The sequence below is a fragment of the Dacryopinax primogenitus genome (assembly GCF_000292625.1).
Source record: "Dacryopinax primogenitus strain DJM-731 SS1 chromosome Unknown DACRYscaffold_21, whole genome shotgun sequence".
In the NCBI taxonomy this organism is placed as follows: domain Eukaryota; kingdom Fungi; phylum Basidiomycota; class Dacrymycetes; order Dacrymycetales; family Dacrymycetaceae; genus Dacryopinax; species Dacryopinax primogenitus.
In genome coordinates this window covers 704544-725950 of record NW_024467218.1, presented here as the reverse complement: position 1 = coordinate 725950, position 21407 = coordinate 704544, and the positions used below count along the sequence as shown (strand labels likewise).

Genomic DNA, 21407 nt, shown 5'->3' with positions numbered 1-21407 from the left:
GAATTATGACAGCGGATCTGCGGGGATCTGGCGGAATAACTGGCCTGCAAAGTGCAGTGAAGATTTTCCAAAGCGCCGAAAGGAGATGATGGAGTTAGCCGGAGTACCCGATGATTCGGAGCACGGAAATAAACGGCATCATTCGCGTGGCGTGAAAGAAGCTCGACCCCTTTGACATCGCGTGGACGTTGCCCTTTACGTGGGTCGGAACCCTCTCAACCAGGTGGAACATAGATATCGTTCTCTCCTCTCGTTGGTTGAAGAAGTGATATCTCATTAAGTTTGAACGATAACGAGCATTGAACAGAGAAGTTCTCCTCCTCCTCAATGCCTCCCTTTGCCCCATGCTGGTGTGCTTCACCACACGGAGCAATTCATTCATTTTCGAAGGATTCTCTAACGTAAACATTTTTCATTTTTCAATGTGTCGAAACATCCAGTGCGTTCAAGACCGTTATCGTGCTTGGCGGAATGTATGTTTGGTCACAGCCATGTGCGCCAACACCTGTCGCACGCCCCACCCGTCTGCATCCGTTCTACTCGGCAACAATATTGGCGCCTCTTCTGTTCAACAAGTCTGCCCTGGGGTCGAATCAGATAGCCCATCTTCAGTAATCCCGCTCTGCTCAGGCATAAATATGTGGACGATGAGCACACGAACACCCCTTGCCCATCGTTCTCACGAAACCAGTCTCACTCTCCCTTCCCCCCCCCCCCAGCCAAAAGCGCCAGTGAATCAATATGGCGCAACCAACCGCACCCGATGTGGGTGATACCATGGACGGGCACGACCCCATTCACCAGACAACTCACGATAATGGCGATCTCAAGGACCAGAAACACCAGACTACCAAGGTATGGGAGGCCGACGAGAAGGGCCTTATGCACACTGTAACTCGACAAGTGACCATCGATGGTCGTGCGAATGAGGGCGAACAGACCGTCACCCGAGCCTTGAAGTCACGTCATCTTCAAATGATTGCTATTGGGTAAGTTGGGCGCTAATATGCAAGGGATGGTTACTGACTGTGATTAGTGGTACTATTGGCACTGGTCTCTTCGTTGGTTCCGGAGGTGCGCTCGCGACCGCCGGTCCTGTTGGTACTCTGCTCGGCTATATCATTGTCGGAGCAATGGTCTACGCTGTCATGATATCCCTTGGAGAAAGTGTGTTGTTATTCCACGTTCGAGTCAAGCTGCATCTGATTACCCTGTTCAGTGACTACACTATTCCCGGTGTCCGGCTCATTCACCCATTACGCAACTCGATTCGTCGATCCTGCACTTGGCTTCGCTCTTGGCTACAACTATTGGTATTCCTATGCTGTCACTCTTCCGAACGAGATCACCGCTGCTGCCATCGTTATTGGATACTGGAATCAGACGATCAATGTCGCGTATGTTGCACCCGATAGGTGATTCAATCCATTTCTGACAATTTGACAGTATTTGGGTGTCAATCTTCCTCGTGGCAGTCATCGGCATCAACTTTATTGGTGTCGCTGCTTACGGCGAAGCCGAATTCTGGATGTCATTTATCAAAGTCACGACCATTGTCGGGCTGATCATTCTCGGTATTGTCCTCGATCTCGGTGGTGGGCCGAACCACGACCGTATCGGATTCCGGTACTGGAAGCACCCCGGGCCTTTTAACCAATTCAACGGTATCCCGGGCGCTACAGGGCGCTTCCTCGCATTCTGGTCATCCTTCATCCAAGCCGCGTTCTCTTATCTCGGGACAGAGATCGTCGCTGTCACAGCTGGCGAAGCCCAAAACCCAACCAAGACGATCCCCAAGGCAATCCGCCGTGTGTTCTACCGGATCCTGTTATTCTACGTCGGAGGGATAGCCGTCATCGGCCTTCTCGTGCCTTACACAAGCGATCAGCTGCTGAACAACACAGGCACTGCCGCCGCTTCCCCTTTCGTCATCGCGATCGAGACAGCAGGGATCAGCGCCCTGCCGAGCATAATAAACGCAGTGATCCTCATCTCCGCTTTCTCAGCTGGCAACTCCGATCTCTACACTTCGAGTCGCACGCTGTACGCCCTCGCATTGGACGGGAAGACCCCATCCTTCCTCCGCCGTTGTACGCGGCGCGGGCTGCCAATCTGGTGCGTAGGGATCACAGCCCTCTTCGGCTTCCTCTCCTACCTCAACGTCGGCGCCGCGAGCGCAGGCACAGTCTTTGAGTGGTTCGTCAACATCAGTACCGTCTCTGGTCTGTTCGCATGGGCGACAATCTGTTTTTCGTACATAAGGTTCTACAACGCCGCCAAGCTTCAGGGGCTGGATAGGAATACCTTGCCATACAAAGGCCCCTTGCAGCCATACGCCGCCTACTTCGGGTGCATCCTCGCCCTGCTTATAATACTGTTTAATGGCTGGTCTGTCTTCCTAGCCGGGAACTGGAGCACATCGACCTTCGTAGCGGACTATATCGGAGTGCCGATCTTCGCTGGGTTTTACCTCTTCTGGAAAATATACAAGCGGAGTAAAGTTGTCAGGCTCGAGGATATAGATTTGCTTTCCGGGAGGAGAGGGATAGACGAGAAGGAGGAAGAGGACTGGGTGCCGGTGAAGTGGTACGAGAAGGTTTGGGCTTGGTTGATGTGAGTTGTTGTGGGTGGCTGACGGGATGGAATGGAATGGGAATGGGAATCAAGACAATGGATGTAATTGTAGAATAGCCTGCATGGGTAGTATAGATGCGCTCTATGTAATGACGATTGTTCAGATTTCTCACAACTAGTACTTCATGCTGAACACCCGAACGAACCATATAGAGAGCACGTGACATCCAATCTCGGGTGTGGCGTAATCGCCGGCAAAGACGATCACGTCACCCAAGCCCTGGCTTTCGACATCCTCCCCCCCACGCACGCAGAAACGCCCACAGCACAGCCCACAGGTGGGAGTGAGTAGCCAATGCCCAAAGCGGCATATCCTGTGGCAAGGTGGAGAGTAAGAGATGGAGAGTGAGAATGGAGAATGAGATGAGATGATTATTCCCGTTTCCCGTTCTCGTGTTCCCAGACGTTCGTGCTCTGCTTGGGTCGCCCGTGGGCCGTCTGCGTTCGAGCAGGGAAAAGTTGGCGTCATCCCCCGTTGAGAGCGCGCAATCCCCCCTTCCCCCCTCCCTCGTAGTGTGCTTCCCATCCCATCCTCCCAAAACTGCGTGCCCGTCGTCCTCCGTCCACCGTCCACTGTCCCAATCCTCGTCAACATCCCACGACACCCCAGCCTAAGCCTAAGCCATCGACGCTCGACAGTAACGCACGCCGTTCGACACTTGCCTGACGCAGCCCCTTCCCTTGAGGTAGAAGTGCACCACGTGATGCCCCTCGACCTACTTCTGGACGCGGCCAAGCTTCTGGACAGCACCGCCCACTCACACCCACAACCGCACGGCGAGATCGCAGGCGTCCACTCCGGAACGGCAGCGACAACAGTAGCAGGAGCAGGAGCAGCAGAGGCAGGAGCAAACGTAGGAGCAAACGCTACACAGCAGCAGCAGCAGCACGCCGAGCTCCCCTCCCTGCCCTCCCTGCCCTCATTTCCCGAACTGCAGCAACATCTCGCACACCTCTCCTCTCTCTCCTTCTTTTCCCAAACCGAGATGAGCAGCAACGCAGGTCGCAAGTCCCCCGCAAGAGGCAGTAAGCCCCTCTTCCCTCGTCCTTCACATCCTAGCTGGTGCTAACACACAGCAGGCCCCTTCCCCCAGCGCCCGACAAGACAGCCCTCACCCACGTCCTACCCAAGCAGCGGAACGAGCTACCCCCTCCCTTCCCCAGTCCAAGCATTCCCCTTCCCCTTCCCACCCCAACCGCAGCAAGCCCAGCCGCCCTTCGGAGGCCAATGGCCTCCTTTCCCCCCGGTCCCCCCACCTGCCTGGCCATCCCCAGCAGGTAACCCTGATTTCTGGAACGAGCTCTACCGAGGGCCTTCAGCCCTCCCTGGTCCAGCGGGACCTTCCCTCCCCCCTCCCCCGCAACCCCACCCACCACTCAGTCCCATCCTCACCACCGGACTCCACCCAGCCCCTCCCGGCTCCCCAGACACTCCCGGGTCAGACGACAAACGGCGGCGCAACACCGCCGCGAGCGCCCGGTTCCGGATTAAGAAGAAGCAGCGGATGCTAAACCTTGAGCGGAGTGTGCAGGATTTGCAGGGTCGAGCGGAGGAGTTGGAGAAGGAGACGGGGGAGTTGAGGAGGGAGAATGGGTGGTTGAGGGAGATGGTACTGCTTAAGGGGGGGATTGCGAGGGGTGGAAGTAGGGAGGGGTTGTTGGCGCTTGTGGGGCTTGGGAGGGAGGAGGGGAGAGGGAGGGAGAGGGAAAGGGAGAAGGAGAAGAGGAAGAAGAGGGAGGAGAGTGAGGAGGAAGTTGAGGAAGGACTTGATGATAGTGAGAGTAGTAGTGAAGAGTCGTCAAAGGGAAAAGGGAAAGGAAAAGGGAAAGGGAAGAGTAAGTCTCAAGGGAAAGGAAAGGGAACGTCGTCGTCCAAGAGCAAGGAGCAGTGAAGTGAAGGAATGGGCGCAGAGGGGGTAGACTGGGCAACAAACATTGTCGGTCAACAATTGTCGGCATTCGCAATCCTATCACTGAGGGGTTAGATCATTACATTCCACGTCTTGCTACTTGATTCAGATACGCTCTTATTTATCTTTTGGGGGTTTGGAATAGGAATTCACTGGGTTGACTCCCTCTGGTTGGGGTGGGCACGGACCATGAGAGCACGTCGACCTAATCGGGTAACCCTGACTCACGCATCCAGCACACACACACGTCCTGGGTGCACTTCAAATGCACGCATCATACAACAACAAGTAAACAATAAACAATAAACAATAAACACTCAAATCCAAACAGTACATTTTCCCAATTGTTTGCTAAATAAGTACATTGCTCTCCCCCTCTCCTACCCCCTGCTCCTCACTTAGGCTTCTCGTTCACCGGTCCTGACAACAACCCCCTGCTCCATGAGCACCAAGAGCACCGACGAGCAGCTCGCTATTAAGGTATACCTCACACCCTCCAACTGCTCCCATCTCTCCAACCGCTCCCAGCGCATCCCGCACCTCCTCCCAGTCCTTGTGCTCCCCCTCCCGCTCATTATCCACATCCGCTCCCTCACCCTGCCGATCCATAAAAACCCGGATCACGCTGAGTGAACTTGCCCATTCCCGCAAGCCTTTCAGGTCTCCCTTTCCCCCTAGACTGCCCTCTCCTTCCTGTCCTTCCTCGTCTTCCTCTCCTCCCTCAGGGAGCACACGCAGGTTCAGCTCCTTCAACGACCGCGGCGCCCCGCCCTCCAACGCCCGCCCTAACTCCCGTATCCTGCCCGTCAACCCCAACACTCTCAGCCTCTCCACTCTCTCCAAGTTCACCTCTCCCCGTAGAACAGAACAAGGGATCTCGAGTTTCTCGACCAGAGGAGCAAGGGTAATGAACCGGGCTAACAGCTCGCCTAGTGCTTGTTTCCCTTCTTCCCTTTCCTCTCTCCCCGCTGGTCTGCCGGTAGACTCCCCCCCGTCCGTGTCCGCGTCTACCGCCAGCTGGCAGAGGCTAGGCGTCCGAACCAGGCCTAGCAGGCCAGTAGAGTGTCCTCTCAGGCTGAGAGTGTGTAGCCTTGGGAGGAGGAGCCGGGGTGGCCGGGTCGAGGGTGGGAAAGTGGGGCGGAGGAGTGCGTGGACGGGTCCTGTTGCTGGAGGGAAGATGGGTTGGGGCAGGGGAAGGGGTTGATGTGGATGTGCGTGCAATCCCGGCTCCCCCTCTCCCTCTCCCTTCCTCCCCATGCCCGTCCCTACTCTGAGCTCCTCTAACGCTCCACACCCGCTCAACACCTGCAGTAGCAGGCCCAGCCCTACCCTCGCCTGGCTGAACAACAAGCTCAGCCTTGTGCACCTACCCAGGGCCTGACTCGGCCGTGGAACGATATCCCTCAGTTCGAGGGAGCGGAGTGCCTGCCAGTCCAAACCAAGCACTTGGTCGACATCCCCCGGTCTGAGCGGGCCCTGCAGCGAAAGGTGGGACAGGGACTTCGTACACGCCGGAGCAAGGGCGAGCAGGAGGTGGGAGGGGAGTGCCCAGCCGAGGGAACGGACTGTCGTCGGGCCTTCCTCCAGTGCGTCCAGGAGGAAAAGTACGATTTCCTGAGCTTCTACTCGCGCGTGCGGCCCGAGGTCGAATGACAGAGGAACGGCTTTCGCTAAAGAGATCCAGGACTTGCCCCTTCCTGCTCTACGCTCGCCAACTCGCCGCCGAGGCTGGCAGTCACACCTCGACAACGCCTGGCATGCGAGTCGGGTGCGTAACGGCGTATGCCCGACTAGGATCGTGCTCCACGCATTAGGAGTGCGGAGAGCAACTGCGCGCCAGCGGTGGGAGACGTGTGATACTTGGTCGGCGAAGTGGACTGATTCCCCTGCTGACCAGAGAGTGGAGGGGAGGGAGAAGATGTATGATAGGAGGTCGTCTGGGAGGCGCGAGGTCGGTGGGAGGAGCTGGTTTCGCAGGCGTCTGGTGCGTAGGAGATGAGGTTGCAGAGGGTGGGAAAGGGAGACGACTCCCTTGACTCCCTCTGAATCGGAGTCTGCGTCTGGGGGAGGAGAGGGGGAAGGAGTGAGAGGCGGTGTAGGGAGGAGAAGGAGGTGAGGTGCGAGTGCGTCACACAGCGCTATAGCGTTTGCGTATAACATTCCCGGGCATCTGCGCATGCGACCTATCAGCACAGGCTGCCTCAATCGCAATCGCAAGTCAAGCCTACCGTTCGCTCGCCCCTTCACACTCACACGGCTGCCTCCCTTCCTCGCACTCGATACACACGCCGTTCAGGCAGGCATCGAGTGCTCTTGACAGAGCGTGTTTTCTGAGTTTCTCACTAGTGGGGGAGGGAGGCGGAGGTTGGTTGACAAGCTGTACAAGGACATCGTTGAGTGCGTTGAGGAGTGATGTGCAGGTGTTGATGACCATCCCGGGGTGTCTGGGTGTGGTGGGGTGGGAAGGTGGTGGTGGGGAGGGGATGATGGTAGCGAGGGCGGGGGAGGGAGGGGAATGAGGGAGTAATATGGGATGTGTGGAATGGAGCGGAACGGCAGTGATGACTTTGTGTGCGTGTGATGATGCGCCCCCATGTCCCTGCAACCCTAACTCCCTCTCACCAGCGGAATATCCATTTCACTCCTTCCCTCATCTCCATCTCCTCCCTTTGTCCTCACAACACAGAGCGGAACACTCCTTTCCCCCCTCCCCAATTTCTCCCTCCCCGCTGCTCAGCTCATCCCGCCCCATACGCATCCCTAGCAGGCTCCGGGGCCCTCCCTCCTACCCCTCCCTTACAAAACCTAAGTCAAAAGACCCCTGAATAACACCTCCCGAAATCGGGCGCGGGAGGAATACCATTTTTGGAACAGGCGCAAGGGCTCGGCAATGCTCGGCCTGCAGGTCTGGCCATCCCTGAATATTCAGGGACTGTTACGGCTAACGGCTGTAATAGTGTTCAATTCAGTACTGCTTATTGCGGGGTGACACCGCATATGCATACTCCAAGACGCCAGCTCAACATACGGCTGTACGGTCAAATAAAGACACGACACACCACTCTTGACCCGCCCGGTCCGTTCGGTCTGCGCTCGGTCGCCCTTACAAGACTCTTCTGCACACTTCGCCGCTAGTGTTGATCTTCCCCATCGCCCATCATCCATGTTCCATCATCCATCATCCATCTGCCGTCTCCAATCTTGCCCTGCTCAGCTGACAGGTTTGCCAGCTCGCCAACAAACTAGGACTGCGGATTACAGACTCCAGCCACAGTCAGCAGTCAGCAGTCAGCAGCCGTCCGTGCGCCCCACACGCTCGCGTATCACAACCCTCATCAAAAGATAGAGGCTGAACTCCTCAGCTTCGAGGTTCGAGCTTCCGGAATCCTCATTCCATGCTAGAGGGGGAACCTACCCGCTTGCTTACATGGGTCCTCGGACTAGTCCTGATGTCCCCCCGCCCTCGCCCTCGGGGTATGCTACTGTTTTGATACTGGGGTGATGATTGTACTGTGTACTAGGCACTACGTATCGTACATCGAACACCGCACATCGGATACTCGGTCATTGGTTCATTCGTTCTTAGAGTAGTATGTACGTGACATCAACCAGCCTCAAGCAGAGGTCCAACACCTCTCACAAAACAGTACACTCCCCCACCCCACCTCACTTCACCTTCCAGCACAAGCTATGTAGAGCATCCTACAACTAGGACCACGTCCCCGGCTGATAACCAAACACTTCCCCAGGGTTAAGCGTCAAATAAGTGGCGCCCATCCCATCGAGCGTATTCGCATACACGCTATTCCCCCACCAATCAAGTGACACCCCTCCATTCGGGAAATACAGGCAGAAGAAGATGACAATCGTCGTTATCGCCACTCCCGAGTCCATCGCCGCGGAGAGCACGTAGTTGTAGCGCGACCACCAGCCGAAGTGGTACCGCCGGACGAAGTACATGAAGGTGATGCCGACCATGAACCAGGAGGAGAAGTTGATCCCTGTTGCGGGGGGCATGAGGCCTGTGCCGGTGAAGAATACGGGGATGTTGACGTACTGCCCCAGTGTTAGCTGTCAGTGCGTGCTAGGCAAGAAAGGGAAGGGAGAGGGGACACACCTTCCACCCGGACATAGGATACTTCTTTGCCAAGTAGTAGAATGGGATGGGGAGGAGAGCCCCGATGAGGAAGAACCACAACAGCGGCTGATACAGCCCATGACTGAATATCCTCGTCGGGCCTATCCCGCCCCAGATGAGGGAAGCCGTGCCGAAAACATCGATCCCCGGGCAAGTGAAGTTGTCTGCCTGCTCGGGGGTACACATGCCCACTATGTTCCCGAACATCCAGTTCTGCACACCGACGACGACGAAGCACGCTATAAGTGCGGCGATGACCTGCGAAAGCCACATCATCCGAGGCGGGACTTTCATGTAGTGCCCGAGCTTGAGGTCGCCGACGAAGGACAGCGCTTGGGCCATGGTGATGTACCCGAAGGTCTTGAAGATCATCATTGCTACTGGTTTTCCTGGGAGTGCGTAGCCGACGATAAGCTCGGTGATGACGTTGAGCCCTACTTGCTGGTTCGTCACTGCCTGGATCATGCCGATCGGGATGAGGTAGAAGAGTGAGATGAGGAGGGCGAGGATGAGTGCCCAGACCGGCAACTGCGTGTGCCACACCTCGATTGTCACTATTGCCAGGGCGAAGCTGACTAGCCCGAGGCCGAGGTACCACGAGTTGGGCACTTCGGGGTAGGCAAGCATCAGCCTTGCATGGATATCGGGTTCATCTTTGAGCGAAGCACGGAACTGGCGGACGATGTCGTGCCTGTACCAGAGGAAGACATGGACGATGGTTGATGTGAGCGCGCCGAATGAGAGGCCGTACGCCAGTGCGAACGTCATCGATAGGTATAGAGGGGAATAGTTCGCGTACTGCTCAGGATTGAAGATCCCGTCGACGATGATCGCTGTCGCGTTGTATGGTGCGCCGGTGTTGTCGTATGATCCGGAGGAGGACATGGGTAGGTACTGGGCAACTGCAAACGTTGAGTCATTATCTGGTCAGCAGAGGGTGGGGCTCACAGAAGACATTCTTGTAGTACATGATTGGGGCGATGATCCAGTAGATGATGGCCAGGCACGCGAATACGTTCGCCTGCGCCCACCAGGGAGTGACAAGGGGCGAACCGGTGTAGGCGATCTGCGCCCAGTCAAACGTGACAAAGCCCATGCCGAGGCCAGTCTGGTACCCAAACAGCGAGTTGACGACAAAGTTGTTCGGCGCGATCCAGCAAACCCAGTTGAATACGGACAAGGCGGTGAAGATGTACCCGGGGAAGAAGTACCAGAGGGCGGAACATGTGAACGCGATGACGAAAAACTTGTTTCGGCTCATCCATCCATCGTCTGACTTGCCATAAGAAGTGTGCAAGGCGTTGAAGAGCGCACTGTACACGAGCGTATACGGCCAGATCATCGCTGCTGGCCAGACGAGGAATCGGCGGCACAGACCAGCAATAGAGAAACCGATAAGCTGGGTCGAGATAACGAGCAGCAGCTCGTAACCCGGATCCAGTTGCTGGTTATAGAAGGACTTCTGCACAGCAAGAATATCCGTGGCATATGCACCTCCAGAGCACACGTTCGCCATGACTGTGATGAGCGTGTGCTCCTTGATGTTGAACGGACCAGGGTTGAAGGACCAACGATATCCAAACGTATTGAACTGGCGAGTGGGAAGGATCTTCTCCAACAGCTTTCCCAGTGGGAGAGCAACGAGCTGAGCCACCAAAGACGTAATCGTGACGGAGGGATCTGTAGCAAGTGAGTCACTAATGATGAAGAGAATGCTAAGCACCTACAGCGAAAGCCGAAGAACTGGTTCAGACCAGAGATGACAATAGTGAACAGGACGCCCAGAAACCACATCCGGAAGGTGTTAACAGGCATAGAGGGATCGTCCGTGTTGGATACTGCCGCACGCACTTCTGGGTACGGCGAGTCTTCCTCCTGATCGCTTGAACAGACATCAGTTAGAGCGAGGTCAACGTAGAATATTTCTTACTTATCAACCTCCACAACGACCCTCTCAACTGAGGAGCTCCCGTCCTCCAGCTTGTCATGGCTCCTCTCCTTCGTCATATGGACGTGCTCAGAGATCACATAGTTCGGGTCAGCGAGGTGGTGTTGTGCGACCTCCTCTTCGATTCTGTGGGCTTGCTGTGCGTTCGTCACCTCCTGGGAATGCGGCTCATGCCAAGAGCTAGGTGCAATGCCCATCGTCACGTCCCTGCTTGCCGACATAGACGTGAGGCGAGGGAGTTCGGGGACATACAGCTCGTCTGCGCTCTTCTCCATGGCGAATTCCGATACGAGGAGGGCAGCCTGCTATACGAAGGGGACTGTCAGGGGGGAAGGCTAGCATGGGAGCTCTTCTTTATACAAAATTGGGGTATCGCCGCCACAAGTAGCAGATAGCAAGCTAATGCACACTGTTGGAATCTTCGTCAGCCATGCGGTATCTCAGTTGGTCATACGGAATATACGATGCGCGATAAGAACGCAAGCGCACGACATCATGATCTCCATTCGCTAGCGTGGCAGAACTGTAGACGCGGCTTCCAAACATGGGGAAATTCAAAATACCCATTGTAGTTCAGCTACCAGTCCCGGAGATTCGGTGAAATGGCGGGGTTTTTGAATCACCATGCGCCCGATCCCAGTCCTGCAGCATATGGCTATTTGTATGCCGGGGTAGCTATCGAGCGACGGAACAGCCTTGTCAATGCGAATACCAGTTCGAGGATTTGGAAGATTGTGGAACCGAAATCTGCCCAGCGTTTCCAAAGATTACACACAGCTCCACTTGCATTGAGACAGTATTGAGTAGATGTGGCCGCCATTGGAAAATCTGTGTTACCAAGTTCCAGCAATAGACGGAAAATACATAGCCAGCAAGGAACGCAGCTGCCTGATCAATAGCGCATACGCTTCTCGTTGCGTGTCGCGTGGCTCTCGGCGTGATAAGCCGTGACGGGGCGTGATCGGCATTTCACCCGCGGACACAAACCCTTTCACTATGGAATGATATTCGATTACGCTCAGATTTTGTACGGCGCTCATCGAGGACCCCTGAGCATGCTGCCCAGTTGCCCAGAGGGAATTCCTCCGGTGCCCCCTCCTCGGAGATATTGCTCCCACATTGCCCCTTCGGAGGCAAATGCTCACAATGCCCTCTCCTTCACGTGCTCCCATAGCGCGCAGCATTTTCACCCGTCCAACACAAGCTGGACCGGAACAAATCATTTTGCTGCTCTGAGATATGTTTGGCCACTCCATGGTGACAGGACCCCGAGCTTACCCTTCTTGCCGTCTTGACACGTGATGGAAGCTGCAAGTTCTGTGAGCACGTGAAGGAGAGGGCATTCTGAGCATTTGCCTCCGGAGGGGCATTGTGGGAGCAATATCTCCGAGGAGGGGGCACCGGAGGAATTCCCTCCAGTTGCCCATGAAAATCTCCATATTACATATAATTGGCGAAGGTCCGGAATCAAATAGGTGCGGCAGTGCAAAAGTCTGAACATATATCTGTTTCAGCATTTGTGACCTTTTTTATGCTTCAAAGCATCACCAAAGCACAATGTAACATGTTTACATAGCTGTTGCTAGAGGTGTATAAGTAACCATTAATATTATCGAAGGTACTTAGCAGTCGCCGGAATTGCTTCCTTTTGTGGCTGTGCGAGCATACCCCTGTGATCAGTACTTAATATATTTTTTGTATTTATTGTGCCCAGAACGCACAATCATATACTTACTGCCGCATACATTATTTTCCTCCGAGTCCCTCGGCTCCGTGTCTCCGAGTACCACGGAGACAAATCAGCTTCCGCTCAGAGGCTTTTTGTGGGACGCAAGAGGGGTCTATACGGGGTCTCTGTGCTTAGCCACCGCTAACTTGATGGGCCAGGGTCCAAATTAGGGCGTAATCGAATATCATTCCATATTTCACCGGCCTTCTTCTTCTCTCACCTTGATGTGGCGGCGTGCGTGCCGGGCCAGCCGTATGAATAAGATCTCTAATTCAATTTGCAGATTGTATCTCGAGGATCCAAGAATTGATGTTGCGACCCCAGGAGTTCAAGTCGTTCGACCCAATTACCAGAATGTATCATTGCCAGCGACAACTGAGAGTGTAATGGTACGCAGCGACAGCGTGTGGAGATAGGAGCATGCATCCGATCCCATAGCATTCTTCGCCCATAAGGTAATGCTGGGGGCAACAAAAGATATCATCCAGCATTGATAGCCGGGATCCGCAGCTGCTGGCAGCTGGAGGTTGATAAGAATGTCGAATATTGGGGGCACGTTCGGGTACCTCATTCTTCCCAGCTCCAGAAGCTTCAACGAGGCACCGAATTGTCGGAAGAGTAGCACATTCGCTGTCAGACAACTTCGAAATATCCGGTCAACACACAGCTAGAGATTCTGCATTCAACTTCTGCAGGATACGGGCTGTGTCGGGATTGATATTGAGCTTGAATATATTCAGATAAGGCCCGTGGGCTAGCGGTCCCATGCCTTCTATCAAGTTGACTGGATCGGCTGGTGACGCTTGGCTTATTTGAGAAGTGTGACACCTCGTCCGCAATGAATGCTGAGGGCGCTGAGACGCAAGCTGCACCCACGAGCTGTTATCGGAACAAGCTGCAGCACATGAGCACCTCCGATTGTCTGGTCGTATTATCGGGCTCGAAGTTCCGACGTCTCACCGAACCGACTATGTAACTGGACGGGATCTAGTTACTCTATCTTGATGCTTTCATATCGACCACGAGGACTTTACCGAGGGAAAATAGATGACATTCGATGGATCGTACAAGTTCTTCAGGAACCGATTGAGCTCGAGATATTCCGAAGCAAGACTGGATACTATGACAACATCATGTACCTAAACCAATTGAACGAAAGTAGCAAAAGATTTCCTCGATCCCCGATCGAGCTTACGCTCCATAGGGCGAAGCTGGCCGCTTTCGACCAGAAACATATACACCTTCAAATAGACCAGGAGGCGGAGAGGGACCGGACGGACGCCGCGGAGGACCATTTGATCTGTCACGCGTAGTTGAAGACGACCGACGACGGGGTTGATGGGGCGGAGGCGGATACGGTTCATAACATGGAGGCGGGCGGTGCATAGGTGGGAAGCCAGGTTGATAAGGACCATGCGACGGCGGCGGACCAAAGAAAGCGGGATGCATATCGGGTGGTGGCATGCCCGGAGTCGGCATAGGTCCCATACCAGGCATCGGGCGATGCATGCCGTGCATCATCATATCAGGTGGCATCATAGGAGGATAAGCCCTATCCATTCCATGTGGACCGTGTCCATTTGTGCTGGTATTGGCTGGTTCAGGAGGTATAGTCGAAGGGTCATTCGGATCTGGCATCTTCCACATGTCTTTCTTAGAGCAGCGCTGCTTCGTATCGCATCCGTGGCACATCTCCAATCGGTAGCGCCGGAATAACTTCCTACAGGTACCAGGCACCAATTGACCATTTCCTTTTAACGTGAGAGGTGGCAGTTTTGCGTTGTTGATATACGGGACAAAGTGAACATTTGACATGATAGGCGGCCCCATGGGCCCCGATCTCATGGGGAACCTCATGCCAGGAGGCGGGCGATGATCGAAGTCCAACGGTGGTGTCAAAGGGTCGTGTTCATCATGTATTCGGTACGGTCCACGAGATGGTCGATCTCGGCGATCATTCTCCTGCAGAATGAGCCTTCCACGGGGCTTAATTCCTTTCGCTTGCTGTTCAAGTTGCTGCTGGTGGCGACTATATGCTCCTTTGTACCACTCCGTCACATCTTTTTCATCGGCTGATACAATCATGAGTGCTGCTCGCGGTTGCACATAACGAACCTACTCTTTGTCCAGACCTCCGGCTGCCTTTTGAGCGTCTCACGCGAGTTTGAATAATGTGACTCGCCTAAGGAATATAAATCCCTGATTACGGAAGGAAAGAGTCATGACTCACCAACCATGAACACGTCAACCGCTTTCTGCAATGACTTTGGAGGCGGACTCCTGTATTCCCCAGAGATATCATCCGAACGAGGAGAAGAAGCAAAATCCGTATCGACCGCATGTCCATTGCGAGTTGCAGGGGACGATTCCTTTGAGGTTATGTTGCTCCTGGGTGCAAAACGAGGATCGAGCAATTCTGGGGGGCCAGAGATATCGTTCATATCTTCATCCTCTTGATCCGACAGATTCGAAAGATCAATAACGTCCCTAGGATCGGGTGGTAGATTTGGTGCGCGGCGTAGCGGAGCGACGGGCGTCATCCGCTGAATGGGAGGATCAGGGTGCAAGTTGGGACCGTGCCGTAGCGGAGCTGGCCCTGTAGATGGTTGGCCTGGAGACGTTGCGCGAAGTTGTGGGAATGGTTTTAGTGTCCAGACCTCCGACAGTGCGGTATCCGACGAAGGTCTCGGTTCATGCGACGCGCCACCATGGAAGACTTCGCGATGCTGGTTATGAGCCGCCGAAAGAAGTCCGGGCAGAGTTGGGCGCATAGACATCATTGTGGGCGGGGGTATTTGTCTCGGAACCGGTACTGTCGGCGGAGTCGGTTCCTTGCTCCCTGCATGACTGAGAACCGGACTAGACGTCAGATCGATTATCTCTGGCGTCGGCCGCCGAGCTGGCGGGGCAAGCCTTTCTGCATCAATTGCAGCCTGAGAGCGGTAAAGTGCTCCGATAAATTGATCAAGAGTTGGCGTGTTCTTGTCACCGTTAGTTTGAAGGACAGGCAAAGTTGGCTCAATGCGAGAAGACACAGCAGGAGATCTTGACGGGTCATGCATCGACAGTACGGGTGAGTGGACCGTCGAAGAAAGGGAAGATCGAATCACGTCAGGCGCAGGCGGATCTACTACCCGCTTCCATATTCTGCTACTAGCCGGTTGCGTCGGTTTCCAGTACTCTATCTCACTGGAGGACGGAACTTCGCGCACGGCGGACTTCTCAAAAGCACGAGAAGACATTGGAGCTCGCTGTGCCAAGTCGCGGTGGGGTTCCGGGGCACGTGTGATGCCAATCTCCGGGCTCGGATATATGTTGCTAGGAGGGCTCCTATTTGGACCTTGGGCGCCGGATGGGCGCATATCCGAGTCATTTGTCAATAATCGGCGACTGAAGGGCTGATGAGTTAAAAACAACCGCAAAAGGAGATTGTCTTGCATTGATATCTCCTCGCGCGATCCCGAGGCAGTCGGCGATCTTGTCGGAGGCTGGGTTGAGATCTAGTCAGCGAAGATATGTGGTATTGAAGAAGCTGGCATATACCTCCTGCCTCGCGTTGATATCCATGCGGTCAATCAGCGTCATCGGCACAGCTCTTCATACAATGATTTAGATGAGTGGGTGATACTTTGCCCTAATGATGGCCAGCGATAGGTCAGGATAATCGGTAACTATCTTGTGTGGATCGGATGGAGCTGGGGGAAGCGAAAGAGGGGGGAAAGAGAAAAGGGGCGACGTGAATGATCGTGAACGGGCGAACAGACTCAAAGACGGGTGCCGGTGCGAAAGATGCAGCATGGACGCGGACTTTCAAACACCTCCGGTACTTTTGCTCCCGCGGAGAGCGGAAGCTGCAAGAACTCCACGTGTGGACCGAAGGATCGGGGGGACGCGGAATCAAAGATCATCAACGTTCTTTCCCGATGTCCATGTCGCCCTCCGTTTACAATGATTATCACCCTGAGCGCTAGACAATATCTAATCATCGCTGGGACTAATCGCGACCGATCCGTTTATTGATAGGCCCGTACCGTCCCTTCTGGTTACGCAGGCACCGGTGGTGGTATAGCTGGACAAAGCCGCCGTAACAGTGTGCTTCCGCTGAATTCTCGCAACGCCCGCGGGTGCAACGAGGCGCGCGAGGTTTTACGATCCTTCGCAACCCGTATCGGTCTGCCTCCGTGCAAGTTTGCGCCTCAATTATCCGACGAAGCAAGGCCAATTCAAAGCGCCAGCAAAATTTAAATATGCCGTGAGCCGGCGGTACCGAACAACAGCGAAAAACTACGGATATTCAATCTGAGTCATGTCATGGCCAACGGGGCAACGGGGATCAGCCATCGAGGTATACCGTTCCGGTGGGATGATTAAAACGGGCTCCGTTGCGAGCCAAGTGCGGTCTCTCCGAGATCCGCAAGGCGTGAAGAGGACAAAACGGCGGTGCCGGTCGTATCGGGCATCAGAAGCCGGGGGTTGAAGGAGCATCGCCACTATCTTCTTTTCCTTCTTTGTCAGTGCACATCTTTGATGCGGCATGGGATGAGGCAGGAAGATTCGGAAATGTTCGGAATTCGACACATATCCGGAGTACGGGAATCTCGCGCGGGGGGATATTCCCTTCCTGTTAACTGCCAGCCTGCCGTAAAGGACAATACTGGTTGTTCTACTTTTGATATACTCCTTCTTTCATATACAACAACTTCTAAATAAGGCTGTTGTCACTCAACTCCAGTCCGTCCCATGCAGGCGCGGGCCTCTCTGCCTGGGGCGTGATCCTGCACCCGTGCCTCCTTTGTCCGCTAGGACCAAAGTCAACAACTGGGGTGTGCACGCAGATACGGTTGTCCCAGAGGACAACTGTGTTGCGGGCCCATTTCGCACGCGCTTGGAAGTCGCCGCCTTTGGATACGTGGTCGAAAAGGAAGTTGAGAAGGTTATCTGCACGGGAAGATGAGGCATTTTCATCGCAGAAGGAAGACCACGGACGTACCAGACTCTTCCTTCTTGAGCCCTACAATACGTGTTGTAAACTGGCTGTTGACATAAAGTGCCTCCTCGCCTGTCACGGGGTGTCTGCGCACAACAGGATGAACGTGCTCCACAGGCTCGCGACGGACAACACCACCACGCTTCCCGCTGCGGGAGAAGTTGGCCTGCTCAACCCCGGAGTGGACTGCCTTCAACGTGCGGAGGAAGGAGACGAACGGTGGGGAGAGATGGCGGAGAGCAGCGACTTGAGAGCCGTACAGAGTGTCTCCACCAGTGTCGGGCGAGGAGAGAAGGAAGAGCGTAGTAAGACCAGGTGGTTGGAGCTCATACGAGACCTGAACGCAGTATCAGACTAGAATCGAAAGGAAGAGCGCGGAGACGCACATCAGAATGCCACACCAAGCTCGAGATCCTGTCGCTCCTCTCATAGTTGAACGTCGCCTGCCCATCCCTGTACACCAGATGGATCTGCGGGATACCATCCGGATGTCCGCTTGTCGGATGTATATGCAGCCGGCCGAAATGCTTGCCCCACTCCAGCCAAGCGTCCCCTCCAGCATTGATGAAGTTGCCCTGGTCGCGGAAGACGAGAACTCCCCTGCGCGCAGCAAGGAGAGCGAGCTGATCCCGCCCATCGCTAGTCAGCTTGCTCAGGTCGACTCCGCGCACTTCCGTCCCCAGCTCAGGCGTGAGCTCGGTGACGCTCTCCGCAGACTGGAGGAAAGGCAACGGATCCTCTGGATTGGGACTAACGGCAAGTGCACGCAGCCCAGGGTCGGAATGGGTGAACGGCTCGAGCGGTGGATAGTGCTCGTTCGCGTTGAACGCAGGGAGGTAGCGGGCATACGTATACTCCGCCAGCTCTGGCTGGCTCGACTTTGGCTTGGCTGCCGGCACGGGTTCGGGGGCGACTTTGGCAGCAAGCACGGCTGCTGGCACCTCGGATGGCGTACCGCGCAGCTTCAGTGTCGTGTACTGTGTCGGGGCGGTGTACGTCTCTGTCGCAACAGGAGGAGCCATGTTATCCGAATTCGGGTCTGAGGGCGGGCTGGGAGTTGGTATGCAAACAAGCAATACAGCATCCCGCCGTCATCCCGATGTTATTATATCTGTCTCTAGCCCTGGCCATAATCCAGAAAAGTCTTCTCATCCGCCGATGGCGAAATAGGCTGGCATTATGGAGTATTTCATTATTGAAGGCCAAGCACTAAGTAGTTATTGAGTGAGCCAATGGAGAAAGCACGCAATCATCGAGCGGGATGGTAGTCACAGGGACGAGGAAGCCGACGCGCGGGCCGAGTCTTCGGCAGGGGCGGAGCCGGAGATAATCCGAGGAGCGCCTCTGACTGCCCTCATGTAGAGCTCCACTTTTGCGGAAAACCAGTTCATACACTTTTCTCGCTTGCTTAGCGGTCTAGCACAACCTGAACGCAATCCCGCAAGTTCAAAACGTCATCGATTAATTGGCCCGGATCCTAATCCCCAACCGGACGTCCATTAGCCTGGCTCCGCATGAATCTGATTGCGAGTGCAGAACCTCCGTGTAAGTTGACCAAAAAATGGGCATGCACCTCCCAGAGCTGTTATCCGATCATTCATAGGCTTATGCCACTGGCGCCGTCTCTGGCTAGTTTTTAGTCAACCTCTCGTCGAAGGTTCGTCTTTGATGCCTTCCTTCCTCGGGGCATATCAGTTCCATGCACAAACCCCTCAAGCTCGCAAGCCCATTGGGCTCGGGCTTAGGATGATCTAGCCCTTTCCCGAACTCACTACTGCCTTCTGATCCGTCATTCCGCTCTGTACGACCAATCTTCTAGAAAACTGCGCGCAAAGCTCTGACTCGCACCGCCTACTGCCGTCACCAACCCCATCGATTTGCCTTTCTCCGTTCCTACTGTACCCACGGGGATCTCCGCCGATCAGTAATCACCAGGCTCCGATGTATGCGCGCTACTCTGCTCTTTCAAAACTCAGGATGGGTCTTGCGACAAGTTGTCCGGGTGCGGACGAAACTGTCCCATCTAGTGAGCAGGCGAAGCTCTGCTTCTCGTTTACCGGGACGATTGCCGAGTCACATGCACACCGGCTTTCCGCCTTTTCTCTCCAGGTACGGGACCACAGCTCCATAGGTCCACCCTGCCTCTGATCCGCCCACGATCTGGTCTCACACTGGCTTGGACTTGACGGAAAGCGTGGTGAATTACGGATCGTAGCTGCTGTCAGGGCGGTGTGAAACGCTGGCTCTAGCGTACGCTTTGGAATCTTCTGAGGAGCTGCGGGATTTGCGGACACTGCGGATACTCGAGCGACTTGAGAAGCTCACAGCTACTGGATTCTCACTTTTGGATTGATATCATACCGACATCCGTGCGCATTCCAACCTTACTCCAGGAGCTGGACAGGCCTCGAGGAGTCCCACCCCAACTCCGCCTCCGCCTTCGTAGAACTGTCTGAAAACTGCGCCGGCTGGAGCTGAGTATTCACTGGGAACTGCGTTGACCTATCAGTGGATACTGGGCATTTCATAACACAGCTCATGGGTGGCGCCAAGGGGGACAACGACACACAACAATAGTGGACAGATGGTTCATTCGTGCTGTACCGCGCTAATGGGTCTAACTCAAGAACGAGCCCATTCCCCACGTCCCCAATCCTCAAATCCCTGACCCCCATACCCCACATCGAACATCCCCCTCTACGGCAATTGTCAACGTCCCGCACGCACGCCAAACAGCGCACATCCAGCCAGCGCTAGCCAGCTGGCATTACACCAATCAAGGCAGTGCCGGAATATAACACTATGACAGCATAACACTATGACTCTGAGATGACGTATTCCTAGCGCTGGCAGAGTTTGTGTTCGCACCGCGCACAGCACACAGCGTAAGGGGACAGCAGGTAGGTCACGCATGAAGTTCCTATTCATTGAGTAGCCTAAAGGTTCCCGCGCGGTACTGAACCCCGCCGAACGTACGTTAGCATTCACCCGCTTTCGATTTTTCTGGGGTAAAATACGACGGTCACTCGACCCATTCACTAGGGAATTCAGTAGGGACAGGGTAGGGTGACGTAAGCGCGGCCCGAAAATTTCTCAGGCTGGTATGGCATGACCGTGAGCGTTACCGCAGAACGGCGAGTGGAATGCACCGGTAAATTAAAGGCCAGACACGCTAGGTAGAGAGCTTGGTTGGTCGGAACACTGCCCTGCACCGCACTGTATGAATGAATGATGCACCGACAATGATTACAGAATTTACTTGTCCCTGTCTTGTCTTATCCTGACCTGCGTGAGATCCGTGGTCGTCCGACATGTTCAGGGCCCAAGTTCGCTCGGTTTCTCCGCCCCCCGCGGCGGAATTGAAGTGCGTGAGAGAGCGGGAAGGGAGGTGAGTGAGATGGTGACGATAAACCCCTTTGAGTGCTTCGGTTGAAGGTTGGCCAATCAGGAAGGGGTGTTAAGGCCGGGTGGATGTAGCCGGGGGTGACTGGGGGTCGTAGGAAGGTGTGAAATGGTCGCCTGAGCAAACGATGGGACTTTTGGGAGAGGGGGAAGTGAATGAACCAGGTTTGCAGAGACAGTTGGGGGTTGGATAACAGCCTTTTTAGGGGGAAAGAGGAAAGAGGTGCCTGAGTGCCTTGTTTATCCCAGTGCATCGATCGCACGACATCTCCCTCATTCCCCCCGATCTTTGTCTCACCTACCTACCCACCATCTCCTGGTCACCTGTCACTGTCACACCATCCCCGAGCCAAGAGCGCTCAATGTCCCCTCATCATCTCGACATCTTATTACCCCCATACCTGCTTGACTGCTTGACTGTTACTGCTTGACACGTAAGAAAAGAACTTGCTGGGAACGGCCCATCGGATACCGGTCGACACAATACAGTCGAATACATATAATCGCTCCCTTCCCCCGATCCGCACGTAGGATAAGAGATAGGGATTACGAAACAGCACCGGAACGTGCAAACTGCTGTACATTCAGTCCCCTGCTCCGGAGTTCGCTATCAACCAACGTATCGCGTACGTCCACTGTTTGAATAACTTCTCCCCCCC

General features: G+C 54.8%; 6 protein-coding genes across 6 annotated transcripts; 2 read left to right on the top strand and 4 right to left on the bottom strand.

Moving 5' to 3' along the window:
• Positions 1-882: 882 nt before the first annotated feature.
• On the top strand, positions 883-2617 carry DACRYDRAFT_58609 (amino acid transporter; the record flags this gene model as incomplete). The annotated part of the gene is made up of 4 exons (XM_040775508.1): positions 883-989; positions 1037-1167; positions 1220-1397; positions 1447-2617. 4 exons carry the CDS (start codon positions 883-885, stop codon positions 2615-2617), a joined length of 1587 nt encoding a protein of 528 aa, XP_040624901.1.
• Positions 2618-4073: 1456 nt separating this feature from the next.
• On the top strand, positions 4074-4250 carry DACRYDRAFT_34514 (uncharacterized protein; the record flags this gene model as incomplete). Its single annotated transcript, XM_040774381.1, has 1 exon — positions 4074-4250. A coding segment is annotated over one exon (177 nt), but the record flags the coding sequence as incomplete, so codon positions are not given.
• Positions 4251-4885: 635 nt separating this feature from the next.
• DACRYDRAFT_24899 (uncharacterized protein) lies at positions 4886-7193 on the bottom strand (the record flags this gene model as incomplete). The annotated part of the gene is made up of 3 exons (XM_040773908.1): positions 7170-7193; positions 6773-7115; positions 4886-6714 (listed from the first exon to the last, which is right to left on the bottom strand). A coding segment is annotated over exon 3 (370 nt), but the record flags the coding sequence as incomplete, so codon positions are not given.
• Positions 7194-8125: 932 nt separating this feature from the next.
• Positions 8126-10783, bottom strand: DACRYDRAFT_84391 (OPT oligopeptide transporter). The gene is made up of 5 exons (XM_040776679.1): positions 10613-10783; positions 10410-10564; positions 9631-10362; positions 8662-9584; positions 8126-8600 (listed from the first exon to the last, which is right to left on the bottom strand). The coding sequence occupies exons 1-5, from the start codon at positions 10687-10689 to the stop codon at positions 8253-8255; spliced, it is 2235 nt and encodes a 744-aa protein (XP_040624898.1). The 5' UTR covers positions 10690-10783; the 3' UTR covers positions 8126-8252.
• A 4216-nt stretch (positions 10784-14999) lies between these two features.
• On the bottom strand, positions 15000-16060 carry DACRYDRAFT_24898 (uncharacterized protein; the record flags this gene model as incomplete). The annotated part of the gene is made up of 3 exons (XM_040773907.1): positions 15903-16060; positions 15798-15847; positions 15000-15749 (listed from the first exon to the last, which is right to left on the bottom strand). Coding segments are annotated over exons 1-3 (706 nt in total), but the record flags the coding sequence as incomplete, so codon positions are not given.
• Positions 16061-16965: 905 nt separating this feature from the next.
• On the bottom strand, positions 16966-18394 carry DACRYDRAFT_24897 (TauD-domain-containing protein). The gene is made up of 3 exons (XM_040773906.1): positions 17733-18394; positions 17350-17683; positions 16966-17297 (listed from the first exon to the last, which is right to left on the bottom strand). The coding sequence occupies exons 1-3, from the start codon at positions 18366-18368 to the stop codon at positions 17062-17064; spliced, it is 1206 nt and encodes a 401-aa protein (XP_040624896.1). The 5' UTR covers positions 18369-18394; the 3' UTR covers positions 16966-17061.
• Positions 18395-21407: the final 3013 nt, after the last annotated feature.

What these genes read in the sequence shown, in the direction of transcription:
- DACRYDRAFT_24897 (XM_040773906.1), bottom strand. Translation starts at nt 18,368, where the DNA reads ATGGCTCCTCCTGTTGCGACAGAGACGTACACCGCCCCGACACAGTAC. An exon ending in GCTTGGTGTGGCATTCTGAT is followed by an intron (nt 17,684 to 17,732) that starts GTGCGTCTCCGC and finishes TACTGCGTTCAG; the next exon opens with GTCTCGTATGAGCTCCAACC. An exon ending in GCTCAAGAAGGAAGAGTCTG is followed by an intron (nt 17,298 to 17,349) that starts GTACGTCCGTGG and finishes CTTCCCGTGCAG; the next exon opens with ATAACCTTCTCAACTTCCTT.
- DACRYDRAFT_84391 (XM_040776679.1), bottom strand. Translation starts at nt 10,689, where the DNA reads ATGACGAAGGAGAGGAGCCATGACAAGCTGGAGGACGGGAGCTCCTCA. An exon ending in GTACTACAAGAATGTCTTCT is followed by an intron (nt 9,585 to 9,630) that starts GTGAGCCCCACC and finishes CAACGTTTGCAG; the next exon opens with TTGCCCAGTACCTACCCATG. An exon ending in ATCCTATGTCCGGGTGGAAG is followed by an intron (nt 8,601 to 8,661) that starts GTGTGTCCCCTC and finishes ACACTGGGGCAG; the next exon opens with TACGTCAACATCCCCGTATT.